Source organism: Theropithecus gelada, chromosome 6, assembly GCF_003255815.1.
Source record: "Theropithecus gelada isolate Dixy chromosome 6, Tgel_1.0, whole genome shotgun sequence".
Lineage (NCBI taxonomy): Eukaryota > Metazoa > Chordata > Mammalia > Primates > Cercopithecidae > Theropithecus > Theropithecus gelada.
Window position 1 is genome coordinate 72801848 of NC_037673.1, and position 12540 is coordinate 72814387.

General features: G+C 44.5%; 1 protein-coding gene across 12 annotated transcripts in view; it reads left to right on the top strand.

The window, feature by feature from the left end:
- Positions 1–12540, top strand: part of PDE8B (phosphodiesterase 8B) — a 246202-nt gene that overhangs the window by 162112 nt on the left and 71550 nt on the right. For 10 of the 12 annotated variants that reach the window (XM_025387304.1, XM_025387306.1, XM_025387307.1 and 7 more), the window contains 4 exons: positions 164–242; positions 4733–4873; positions 6374–6462; positions 8676–8736. In XM_025387304.1, the coding sequence (XP_025243089.1) occupies positions 164–242; positions 4733–4873; positions 6374–6462; positions 8676–8736 (370 nt within the window). The remainder of the gene's footprint in view (positions 1–163; positions 243–4732; positions 4874–6373; positions 6463–8675; positions 8737–12540) is intronic. The other 2 variants (XM_025387301.1, XM_025387305.1) reach the window with 2 other exon arrangements.

Genomic DNA, 12540 nt, shown 5'->3' on the forward strand with positions numbered 1-12540 from the left:
TTCCAACATATGAACTTTTGGGAGACATCAGCATTTAGACCATGGCAGTAACAAGAAGTACGTAGATTTGATGAACCTGGTATCTGTTTACTTTGTTAAATTAACAGATGAAATGTGAATGGTTTTCATAGAAGAACTAACTTCAATCTTTTATAACTTTCAGGGCCTGTAATTCAGTGTTTACAGCATTAGATCACTGTCATGAAGCCATAGAAATAACAAGCGATGACCACGTGATTCAGGTATGGAAAGAAACCATCTCTATCATTAACATTCAAAATGAACCTTTCAGGTTTAAGCCACACTTTTTATCAAGTACTTTCCCATCAACCTCACATATCAGCACATTTTCTTAGGAGAAATAAATATCAAGCTGTGCAAAGAATACTGATAGACTTAAGAATTAGATATTCAATAAAGAACAAAAAATGATTACTTCAGATCAGAACCTGCAATTTCTTTGACAGAAATGGGGTTTAAGAAAATTTATTTTTTGAGACAGATTCTCATTCTGTCGCCCAGGCAGTGGTCATCTTGGCTCAGTATAATTTCTGCCTCTCAGGTTCCAGTGATTCTTGTTCCTCTAAGTAGCTAGGATTACAGGCATATGCCACCACACTCAGCTAATTTTTATACTTTTAGTAGAGATGGGGTTTTACCATGTTGGCCAGGTTGGTCTCAAACTCCTGGCCTCAAGTGATCCACCTGCCTTGGCCTCCCAAAGTGCTGGGATTATAGGCGTGAGCCACTGCACCCAGCTAGAACCGGGGTAAATTCTTTTGACCATCTGTGAAGACGCTATTCACATAGAAGTAAGTCAGAATGGTACAGTAAATGCTTATAAATGTCTATGGAACAGAATATTTTCAAAGACATTCATTTGTTTACCTGCAGTGGGTATTCTAATTATAAAGCATTCTTACATGAATGTCATCTTCCTAAGGAAATGTGTGTAGCAGAGAAACCTTTCAAGAAATGAGGTATTCTTATTATAATTGTTTGAAACTAAGACATCTGTATTTGTAAAATACTCTGAAATATAGACTTTCCACGAATTGGTGCTTGTTTGCCTGCAGTTGGTTTGCAGAGTGGCATGGAGTGTGAGGAGCACTTGTCATCAGTAGAGCACCAGAGACAGTGGGCAACACACAGTGAAGCCCACAGCAGAAGCCTCACATTTGTCTGCCCTCATCTCCCAGTGCACACGTACACACCCCGTTCTCATACCAGACCAATAACATCAGTAGCCCACCCTGTCTAGGCCCTGTCATCAGCACTTTCATTAGGTTGTTTCGTTTCTATTCAGTAAGGGTAGGAAAGAGAAATTATTGCCCTATAGTGCAGATGAGGAAACTGAGTCCCAACAAGGTCAAGGAACTTATCCAAGGAAAGCCTTAGTACTAAATATCAGAACTAAAATATGTAGTCATGTCTCCAAAGCCTTCCTACCTGGTTTCCTGTTTAGCTGTATTGTTAGAATATGTTTTCTGGCTGCCCCCTTGAAATGTATCTGAAGGCTTCTTCATGTTGCTGGCTATTAGTGGCCCACCTGCCCACAGGTCTGCCTCTTGGACCTCAGAGAGAGTCCGACATGTTTCTGTTACAGACCAAGCACAAAAATCCCACGTCTCCCTTACTTATACCCAGACTTGAACAATCAAATCTATTCATGAAGCACATTTTCTTGGCACCTCCCTGTTTTGCAGTGTGCCCCTGGATTTCATTTCAGAAATGAGGAGAAGGGGCTCCCTGCCCCTCCACCTGTAATCTAACAAACAACTTCTAGAATAGGGAACAGTCTTTCATTTTCCAGTTATCAATTGGTGGTTAGAAAACCTGTATCCCTGGGAGAGGTACTATTGTGATGGTGTCACATTATGATATTAATCATCTCCCAGCCTTTGCCATGAACAGAAAGAAACAGGTGCATGAGGCCAGTATAACAGATGCCTGTAAAGGAGAGGTGGAAGGAGAGTCACTGCCTTTAAAGGGAAACTTGGATTCTGAAAGAAGACCTTACAGCTTTTTTCTCTGGGAACCTTTTCATCCTCCTTTAGGAAAATGTACCAGCAATCTGTAGTATGGAACTTAAAACGAGAAGAAGGAGGAAGGAGCTGGATAGAGGATGTTATATGTATGGTGAAATTACCTATGTGCTATAAACTTTGAGGATGTCATCACTGGATGGGATAGTTCATGTATGATTTTACTTGATATCAGCATCCTTTTCAGGGCACTCCAATCAAATAGTTAGATGCTTTTTTGAGTACAAATCTTCAGAGGTCAAGTAGCAGCACTTAAAATTTAGAAGCAATACCTATCTATCTGTGTCTATCCACCCATCCATCCCTCCCTCCTATCCTTCCTCTCTTCGTCCATGCCCCTATCTATCTAAACTATATATTTTCTTTAAAACGCTTAATATGGTACTTGCCATATACGAGGCTCAGTTCTAAGCATTTTACATATACTCATTTATTTCTTGAAGCAATCCTATGAATCCCATATCACTATTGTACTCATTTTGCAGATGGGGAAACTGAGAACTAGGGAAATTAAGTAATTTGTCCATGGTTTTGTAGCTAGTAATTGGCAGAGCCAGGATTTAAACTTAGGTGCCTTGGCTCCAGAATCCATATCTGGGAGTACCTGCTGCATTCTGAAGTTTCAGGAACCCTGGTGTGAAAGAAGGGCCATGACTTCTACCCAAATTTACAACTTAATAGGGAAGGCAGAAGGAACACATACGAAAAGGTATTAGAATATAGCTAACAAATAAAGAAAATAACATATTCTCTAATATTTTCTATTCATTCATCAAATAGTTACTAAACAGTCCTGAGTATCCAAAGATCAATTCAAAATAGCCTTTGCCCTTGAGGAGTTGAATGTCCACTGGGAAAGAGAGATAAACAAAAATTTAAATTCGGTGTAATAAGTCACTGAAAGTCTGCACAGGCATCAGTGGCAGCTCTTGGGAGTGGACTAGGTTAGGGGAGTCAGGGAAGTCTTCCTGGAAGAAAAGAGGGATAAATTGGAGTTGGAGAGGGAAAGAGACCGGGAAGGGAATTGTAAGCAGAGAAAGCACGTGGGGGAAAGGCCCGGAGATGAGGGAGACATGCAGACAGCTCAGCAGCTTGCGGGGGTGGCCCAGGGAGGTGTGAGACTGGCTTTGTGAGCAGGGGCCACACTGTAAGTGATGCCCTTCCCTGCCTAGGGAGAGCCCTGACTACTACATGTCAGTGATGGGGCCAGGGGTTGGGGGTCTGGAGTTCCATGAAGACAATATCAAGCCGCCTCCTCTTCAGTCACCCACCAAAGGCCTGATGACCAGAGCATCTTCCAAACCCCTTCAACTCTCAGGGGTGATCATGTTAATGGAAGCTGTGTCTCCCAGGGGACAGCTCCCTAACTGTCCCCACGCCACCCCGTTCATGACTGCTGCCATCGCAGTTGAGGGCAAGAGTGATTACAGTTGGTTCGAACATCTCCGAAGTAGCAGATGGATGCAATTTAAGCCCAAAGAAATTCATGACCCAGATGCAGTCTGTTTACATTTTCCCCACATTCTTTACCGCTTGTCTCTCTGCATTCAGCCCCCATCTGTGATCTTTGAAAAGAAATCAGAGGGTGGGACAGGACCTGGGAGTTAGCTAGGGTCATGGCTCTAAATTCCAGGACCCCAGGCAGAATTTTGGAAAGAAACCTCTGAGTCTGCTGGCCCCAGAATCTGCCGAGGGGAGCTTCACATCTGCCTGAGCCCAGCACTGAAAGGGCTGCCTCCTGCCCAAGCCATTTAACTGAATTTATTGTTCTGATTCTACTGGTAGTGGCCCCAAACTGTAGCAAATATTGATCGATAGGCAGTGGCAATTGGAAAGGAGGCATGAGAAATCCAGTTGCAGAGATGTGTATAATACAGGCCACCACTGTTGAATGGAGTTCTTATTTGTTCATTTGTTTGTTTATAAGAAGCAGGGTCTTGCTGTGTTGCCTGGGCTGGAGTGCAACGGTGCAATCACAGCTCACTGCAGCCTCAAACTCCCAGGCTCCAGTGATCCTTCTGCCTCAGCCTCCTGAATAGTAGGGACTACAGGTGTGTGCCACAACAACTGGCTAATTTCTTTTTATTTTTGTAGAGGTGTTTTTTTTTTTAATTTTTTATTTTGTGTTTTCCAGGCTGGCCTTGAACTCTTGGGCTCAACTGATCCTCCTGCCTCAGCTTCCCAAAGGGCTGGAATTGAATTACAGGCATGAGCCACTGTGCCCAGCCTGAAACTGTTTTTTTTTTGTTTTGTTTTGTTTTTTTAACTACAAACATATGGACCCAGTCCTAATTTATTTTTATTTCTTTTCTTTTTTTTTTGTCTGCGTTTTTCCTTGTTCATGGGGTAGTAGATGGTGAATGAGTTCCCCAAGAGGCTGGTACTGCTAGATGAGGGCTTCCTGTTTTTTTCCTGCTGAAGTTTCTTCTGATTTCCTACAGAGGATCAGGATGGCAGTTGAATGAATACTTTGCTGCCAGGAAGGAGGGAACTCCTCCAGGAAGGGTTTGGGGATGGAGCGGGGCCGCAGCACCTGGCCAGCCAACTGCATTAGAGGATGTTTGCCCTGGGAACTTCTTGCTTGATATTCCTCTGGGTCCCAACAAGTCTTCCTACGGGGCACACAGACGTTTCATGAACTCTGTCTTGTGTCCCCGCACTGATCTCTACCCACCTCCCATTAACAGTATGTCAACCCAGCCTTCGAAAGGATGATGGGCTACCACAAAGGTGAGCTCCTGGGAAAAGAACTCGCTGATCTGCCCAAAAGCGATAAGAACCGGGCAGACCTTCTCGACACCATCAATACATGCATCAAGAAGGGAAAGGTGGGTTACACCAGCAAAACCAATCCACAAACCCTCTCCCCAATGCACTTTTTTTTCTGTGGGTTTTAGAATTTCATCCTTAAGATTAGCTTCTTTAATAATGTCATAATTAAGTGAAAGATCTTTTATTTTTGCAAAATGAGTTCATTTTTGAGTTAACTTTGGAACTCAAGTGAATCTGGTGCTTATCATTATGTTACAGAATATGGGGATTTTGTGTAAAAACATTTCATCCTGTGCATGAGTATATCCCATCTGCCATTGCTGGAATATTGTGGGTATCTTTGAGCAGAGTCCCACCCAGAAAGCTGTTGTGTTTTTTCAGTTTCTCCAGTGTTTGGGGGACTAGACATATTTAATATCACTATTTATAGGTAGACCAGGTTTTTTCCCAGTTTTTCTTTTCTGTTCTCTGATCACTGTTCAACATACATTTGTAGCTTCCTCCTCCCAGCTGCACCTGTTCCTCCAGTGGCTTCCCCTTCATCTGGGTAGATGAAGGTAATGATGGAAGTCCGAGAGGAATTTTCCCTGAAGCCCTCTCCTCCTGTGGAGCACTGCCTCTCATCGCTGGAACTGCCTGTGCATTTTCTGTTAAGCATTCAGAATGCTTCTTCACATACACTTTATTTCATCTTCCTTTCTGTGATGTGAAGTAGTTAGATAAGCACTGTATCCATTTAATAGAGGGAACATTTTAGAGGGATAAGATAAATTTGGATTATAGATGATGATCAAAAATGTTTTTTAACTGGGGCAATGAGACCAAAAAGGAAACAAGACATTGTTAACTATTCCAAAAATTGTTGCCAAAAGAATACAGCCGCACGTACCAAGGTGCATACCAATTAGCCACCTTATGTGATAGAGGGGGCAAGAAATGGCTGCAGGGAATCTCAGTTTCTGATTAGCCAAACCTCCCAGGTTCAGAGAACAGGAACCTTTACTCTCCCTTTGGCCTCGTTCATGGAAACTATGAGGAGCCAGACTAACCCCTGAGAAGCCTTGGCTGGGGGGCCCATAGGATGTTAGGAAGATGATGGGCTTCAGCGAGTGTTAAATAGACATGAATTTATAAGCAGATTTTCTGCATCCTAATGTGGGCAAATTACCTAGACTCTCTGAGCCTCAGTTTACCCATCTGTAAATTTAGTATGATAATGCCAAGTTCACAGATTGCTGTGAAGATTTTGAGAGAGACCTCTGAAGAATCCTTTGACCTGGTGCCACAGCAGCCATAGGGCTGAGAGCAGAATTCCAGCCACAGGTCAAGTGTCCTGGAAGCTGGGACAGACAGCCTGTTGGTGGATATGTGGATCTGTGGTCTTGTCTTCACACATGTGGCCATATCAGCATTGCATTGAGTACAACAATACAGCAGGCATTGTGAAATGTAATGAAAGCATGTGGGAACGTTCCTTCGCAGCCTGCTGAGACCCTCTGCAGGAGCAGCTGTCATCCTTGACTGAAGGATTTTAAGAGCTCTCTTTGTCCATGTAGGAGTGGCAGGGGGTTTACTATGCCAGACGGAAATCCGGGGACAGCATCCAACAGCACGTGAAGATCACCCCAGTGATTGGCCAAGGAGGGTGAGAGCAAACTGTTCAACTCTTTTAGCTGAAGATAAAGACTCAAGGCCCTCATGGGCATTGGGCTTGCAATGCCAGTATGAGCCTTACATCCCCAAATGCTGTAGGGTTGTGCTGAATGTAGTATCGACCGAGGGTGCTTCCACTCAGCCGGCAGCAACCCCCATACATGGTTTTCCATGTCTTTATGAAGCATCACCCCAGCCTCCCACCTCCACCTGATCACCTATGCCTTCTGTCATTCCCAGTGTGCTCTAAAGGGGCTTGATTTCTGGGCTTCCCTTTCCCCATAACAACAATGATCTCCTGCCAGTGCTCTCTGGCCTCTGCACTCAGTGCATAGGGAGCCACCCTTTTCTCCTGCTTGAGACCCTCACCCCATGCTGGTTCTTCCAGGCCAGTTCTAGGCTTGTTCCTCCGAGGCCCACTGTTTATGGAGAGAAAGGTGTGTCTGACCAGGAGCTGAGGGCATCTCAATCCACTGAATCTCAGATTACCAGAGAAGGTTCTCTGTTATGTGGAGAGATAAGAAAAATATGCAGTTCCTCTTCCTTCCTCCAGTTAAATTTTGTGAGATTTACAAAGCCAAACAGGACCCCGTAACCATACATCATGGTGAGCCTTGGGAAGCCAGCCTGAAGGTCAACACCAGGTTCATAGTTTGGGTGTATAAGGAGCACAACATTGTGTGACATGTCAGAAAAAGATGAGGCCACAGTCATCCTGCCAATAACTGGAACAGGAGCCCCACCTGTGACTCTTAGGACTACCTGAGTTCATTGCAAATTGTTGCATGAATAGAAAAAAGATGTTTTATAAAATCAGCCAGGTAGCCAGGTATTTGTAATAGCTTGTTTCCTCTCCAATTTTGGTTAGTTTCAAAATTGCTCTCCCATCAATGCAGGCTACCTCCTGTCAATATCACCTGGTATTTCATGCCATTTTGTAATTTGCAGCTCCCTTTTTGCTTCACTCTGGATGATGGGGGCACTGACAGGCCCCTGACCGAGGTTGTGAGCTGGAGAGAGGTGAGCTGGAGAGAGGCTGCCCCTCCGCCCTCCTCCTGAGCAGCCCGGCCTCAGCGTAGCCATTCTCACACACAGGCAGTGCTGAGAGCCGTGGGGTGGAGATGATGCCCATGGCTGTCGTGTTGTTTTTATCCTCATCCTTATACCATCTCCTCAGAAAATCAAAGCTAAGAATCCCTTTTTGTGTGTGTGACCAGAATCATTAGGCAACCAAAGCAGAGGAGACGTGCTATTGCCTGTTAATTTCCATCAGAGTACATCTTTCTGATCTCTCTGATTTTACAGAGAAGAAAAAGAAGTTCTTTTGTCCAGACACAATTTCCAGTGTTATTTTCCCTGTAATTGTAGGCAGTGAGCTATCAGAGGCAATTCTTACTAAAAGTAGGGAAATTTTACCTCTTCCTAGTTGAGTGAAGTTTATTACAGAGTAACCAGTATTTTCTATCCTCTTTTCAGAGGCCTACAGAGAAAAGCGAACCAGGTAAAAAGAGAGAGAAAGTGGGGCACCCCACGGGCTTCTGGGGGCAGAAAGCCTAATGTAACTCTCTGGATTTCATGGCTTTACTCTCAGTAAAATATTGACTGTGAGCTGATTTTTGCCTGGGGCTGAGGCACCTGTAGTCATTTGCCCGGTTTTCCTTGTGACAGTGAAAAAGAGTGAGACCACCCACTGAGTTTCAGGACCCAGTCCATGACCTTGAAATGAGAGGATTTTTATGTGCCTGAAAAGTGCCATTATTATGACAATTATAGTGTGAAAGAATATGGGATATTTAGTATAGAAACAGCAGCCATGAAATGTGGTCATTGTCCAAATGAATCTTTTGTAGCTATGCAATTGTTAGTGTCAGCAGAATTAAAACTAATTTGTTTGTAGCAGCATTTTATCCTATCAACTGAAGATATCTAGGAACCTAACTGTAGGAGTCAGTTACAAAATGAGATACCCACTAGGGAAGTGTTTCTGAGCCCGCTGTGATGTATAAAGGAGGCCCAGTTTCCAAAGGCATGTGTGGGCTCTGTGTGAAAACTGTGTTTTCTGTAGATTGAGTCTTGCTTGAATTTTAAAGCTGCCCTAGGATGAACCCTGGAGTTTAGCTTTAAGAAGTCTGTTGACGTTTTTATTTGGCAATTTGTTGAATCATCTTGTATCTGACTCACTAATAACTGATTGTTTGTTATTAGGAAAATTAGGCATTTTGTCTCCCTCAAGAAACTGTGTTGTACCACTGACAATAATAAGCAGGTACGGTATCAGCTCACTTTGTTTGCTCTGTCCGTTTGGCTGTGCGTCACCTCTGTTCTCTGCTTGTCTCACCACTGTTCTCTGCTTGTCTTTCTCCATGTCTAATTGTAGCTGCCAATTAAGCAGATTTATGGGAAAAGTAGGTTCCTCTGACAAATTTTTTTATTTCCCAGCAAGCCTATATCACTTTATTTGTAGTGCACATTGGTTATGATTTAGCTTGTGGCTGAGGAACTCTCCGGACTAATATATGAAGGCACAAAATTCTTCCTCCAAATAAAAAAAAGTCCTATTTTTTATCTTAATTTCTTAATCAGTTGGAAAGTTATATCGATTTGAGCATTTCACCCCTACAAATTCATATCAAAAACAAGAATCATTCCAAAATAGTACTGCGATTTTTTTCTTACCCTTACATCATACAGAGCAATACATCTGAATGTTATCATCTGCAATAACAGAATTTTAAGAAGCCACTGTATTTAATAACCTTTTTTTTTTTTTTTTTTTTTGAGACAGAGTCTCGCTCTGTCACCCAGGCTGCAGTGCAGTGGCACAATCTCGGCTCATTGCAGGCTCCACCTCCCGGGTTCACACCATTCTCCTGCCTCAGCCTCCCAAGTAGCTGGGACTACAGGTGCCCGCCACCATGCCTGGCTAATTTTTTTGTATTTTTAGTAGAGATGGAGTTTCACCGTGTTAGCCAGGATGGACTCAATCTCCTGATCTCGTGATCCGCCTGCCTAGGCCTCCCAATGTGCTGCGATTACAGGCGTGAGCCACCGCGCCTGGGTAATTTTGTAATGGAGAGCAACATTGGTATAGGTATTTTTTCTATTTGATTAGTACTTTTACTACTGGATTATGTGTATTTTCACTTCATGCATTATAATTTATAGATTAACAATTATACAACAAGCATAATTATCAGTGATCTATTTTTGAAAACTTACAACATGTGGTCTTTGATTTTTATGAAGATTTTAAAGAGGGACATATCTCTAAGGGATTTCAAGGGCTTCTCTGGCATAATCCATTTTAGTAGAGGATGGCAGAGATGTGTGAAGTGCTGGATGAGAAGGTGAAGCCCAGCCAGGCCTGGAGATCAACTGGAACCAGCAGGACGTGAGTAGACAGTGGGGTGAGCGCAGTGAGCCCGTGAGGGTCTTCAGTCGGTTGTCTCAGGCTATCAAAGGGGTCCATGTCCATGTGCTCCTTTATAAGATATAGTTCAAGATAAAAATCCTTCCTCCAGTACCGAGAATTTCATCTGAAATCAGGACGTTTTCACATAATACCATGAAGTCATACAAGAGCCAAGTCCTTGGAGACCTCTGGTAAAGGAAAGAATGGCCTTTCATAGGAAAAAAAAGTGTTCCAACAGCCTTATTGCTACATACCAGGAGAAAGAATGAGTTCTTCTTAAGAGCTGACACAGGCAGAAAGAGAGGGACAGGACACCTGGTGTCTCTTTCAAGACGAACTTCTGAACACAAGCAGTGCAGACCAGCATTTCTTGGCTGTGGATCCACAGTAGAGGACACAGTTCCCCTGGGGCTCATTCATTCTCATGCCAGAAATTGACCAAGTACAATTCATGCCTTTCCCCCTACCAACTCAGCCTTGCTCCTCTTCCTTACCCTCTTTCTCACTTAATGATGGGGACCCCCACTCTCCCTGTCACCAGTCTCCCTGAAACTCCATGTGCTCAAGTCCTACCAGTCCTTCATGGCCCAGTGCAAGAAACATTAAGTACCACCTTCTTCCTGAAGGCCCCTGAGGTACCCTCTTTTCTTTGTGTCACCCCGCAACCACCAGCATCATCTTCACAGCTATTTGTGTGCTAAACTGCCCTCTCCCCTCTAGCAGGGCCACTGGTCTGTGCTGTCTTTGTGTGCCCACACTGCCTGGCATGTAGTAGGCCCTCAAGCTGGTGGCTAGCGTTAATGAAACTGAATGTCTCAGTCCTGGCCTCCTGCCAGCTGTAAAGGAGTCCTGGCCTCCTCCCACAGGGGGAGCAGGCAGGTCCTTAGCACAGGACTCTAGCATGCAGGGGTGGGGGGCCACCTGCTTTTTTTCTGACGCTCTAAATAGAAACGCCTTTACTACCATGAATTAGCTGCTGCTCCTAGAAAAGTGGAAACGCAGAGCTCAGATACCCTGAGCCATTGACGTCACCTAATGGTACTGCACAGGCCTAGAGAGACATTTAGATTTTCTAATAACAAAGCATTTTTATACCTCTGGCTAGCTACAGTGTTTTTCCTCCTCGTCAAAGGAGGCTGCAGCGAATGGCAATGGGATCTGTGCTGGGGAGGGCTCCTGTCTGCCGGCAGTTCCAGTGGCGCAGTTTTCTGGGGTTTAGCCCTGATGTCAAAATTGGCCCATGGGTTTGCATTTTAACAAGGTGTGACGCGGTAAGCCAGGCTGCTGCCTCCTGGTAGGGTTTGCTGTCAGCAAAGATCTCTTTTCCTACATGAGCCCTGTAGCTTTTTGCCAAGAGGCTGGAAATGCTCAGTGAGGTTTGTCTGTTGTCTTCCTCTCCTCTGCACACATACTTTCTCCCCAAATATGTGTTAAACACCTGTTCTGTGCTGGCACCAGGGACACGATGCATCTGCCCCCAATGTCAGGGAGGCCACAGACAGGTAAACAGAATAAATACAATGCAGCACAGAGGAAATGTGAACCAAGCACTGGAGAAGCTCAAAACCCAGGACCTAAGGAGGCTGTCTGGGATTTTTAGGTATTGTCTAAAACATGGGCCAACAAACTAGAGCCTGCAGGCCAAATGTGGCCTGCTCTATAAGTAAAGTTTTATTGAAACACGGCCACACTCTCTTGTGTGTTGTGCCTCTGGCTGCTTTCATACTATGGCTACAGAGCTGAGGCCATGTGGCCTGCAGAGCCTAAAGATTTACCCTCTGGTCCTGCACAGAAAAAGGTTGCTGACTTCATTTCTTGAAGATAATTTTCTTTCTTGGATGTTCCATTTTCTTAGGCCAGCAACAGTGTGCCCTGACCTCCCAGAAGTACCCGTTCTCCCCTTCATACACTTCTTTGGGCACCTTTTGCCTTCGTGCCAGCCTCTGCGTCCTGTCTCAAACCTATCTCAATCCCTCCATACTGGTGCGGACACGAGAACCTAGGTCCCCTGCGGCTTTTTCCTTTTCACAAGGACAAAATCCAAATGCAAATTCGTGGCTCAAACTTCAGAATTTCAAGGATCTGCAACCATGGTCCAGGAGTCATACTTGCATAGGGAAAAAAGGAGGCAGTTAGGGCCCTGACATTATATCAGCTCTTGTGTTTTGTTTTGTTTTGTTTTGTTTGGGACAGAGTCTCGCTCTGTTGCCCAGGCTGGAGTGCAGTGGCACGATCTCGGCTCACTGCAACCTCTGCCTCCTGGGTTCAAGCGATCCTCCTGCCTCAGCCTCCCAAGTAACTGGGATTATAGGTGTGCACCACGGTGCCCGGCTAATTTTTGTACTTTGTGGAGACAGGGTTTCACCATGTTGGCCAGGCTGGTCTTAAACTCCTGACCTCAAGTGATCCACCTGCCTCAGCCTCCCGAAGTGCTGGGATTACAGGTATAAGCCACTGCACCCAGCCATCAGCTCTTATTCTTTTTACATTTTAATGTGGCTACTACAAGTTTTAAATTACATATGTGGTTTGCATGTGTGGCTCACACAATATTTTTATTGGACAGACCTGGTCTGAACTTTCCCTCCCATGCCAAATCCTATCACAGATTCACCTCACTTGCCCTTGTGCAGGTGATGGGATGCTAATGAGCTACAG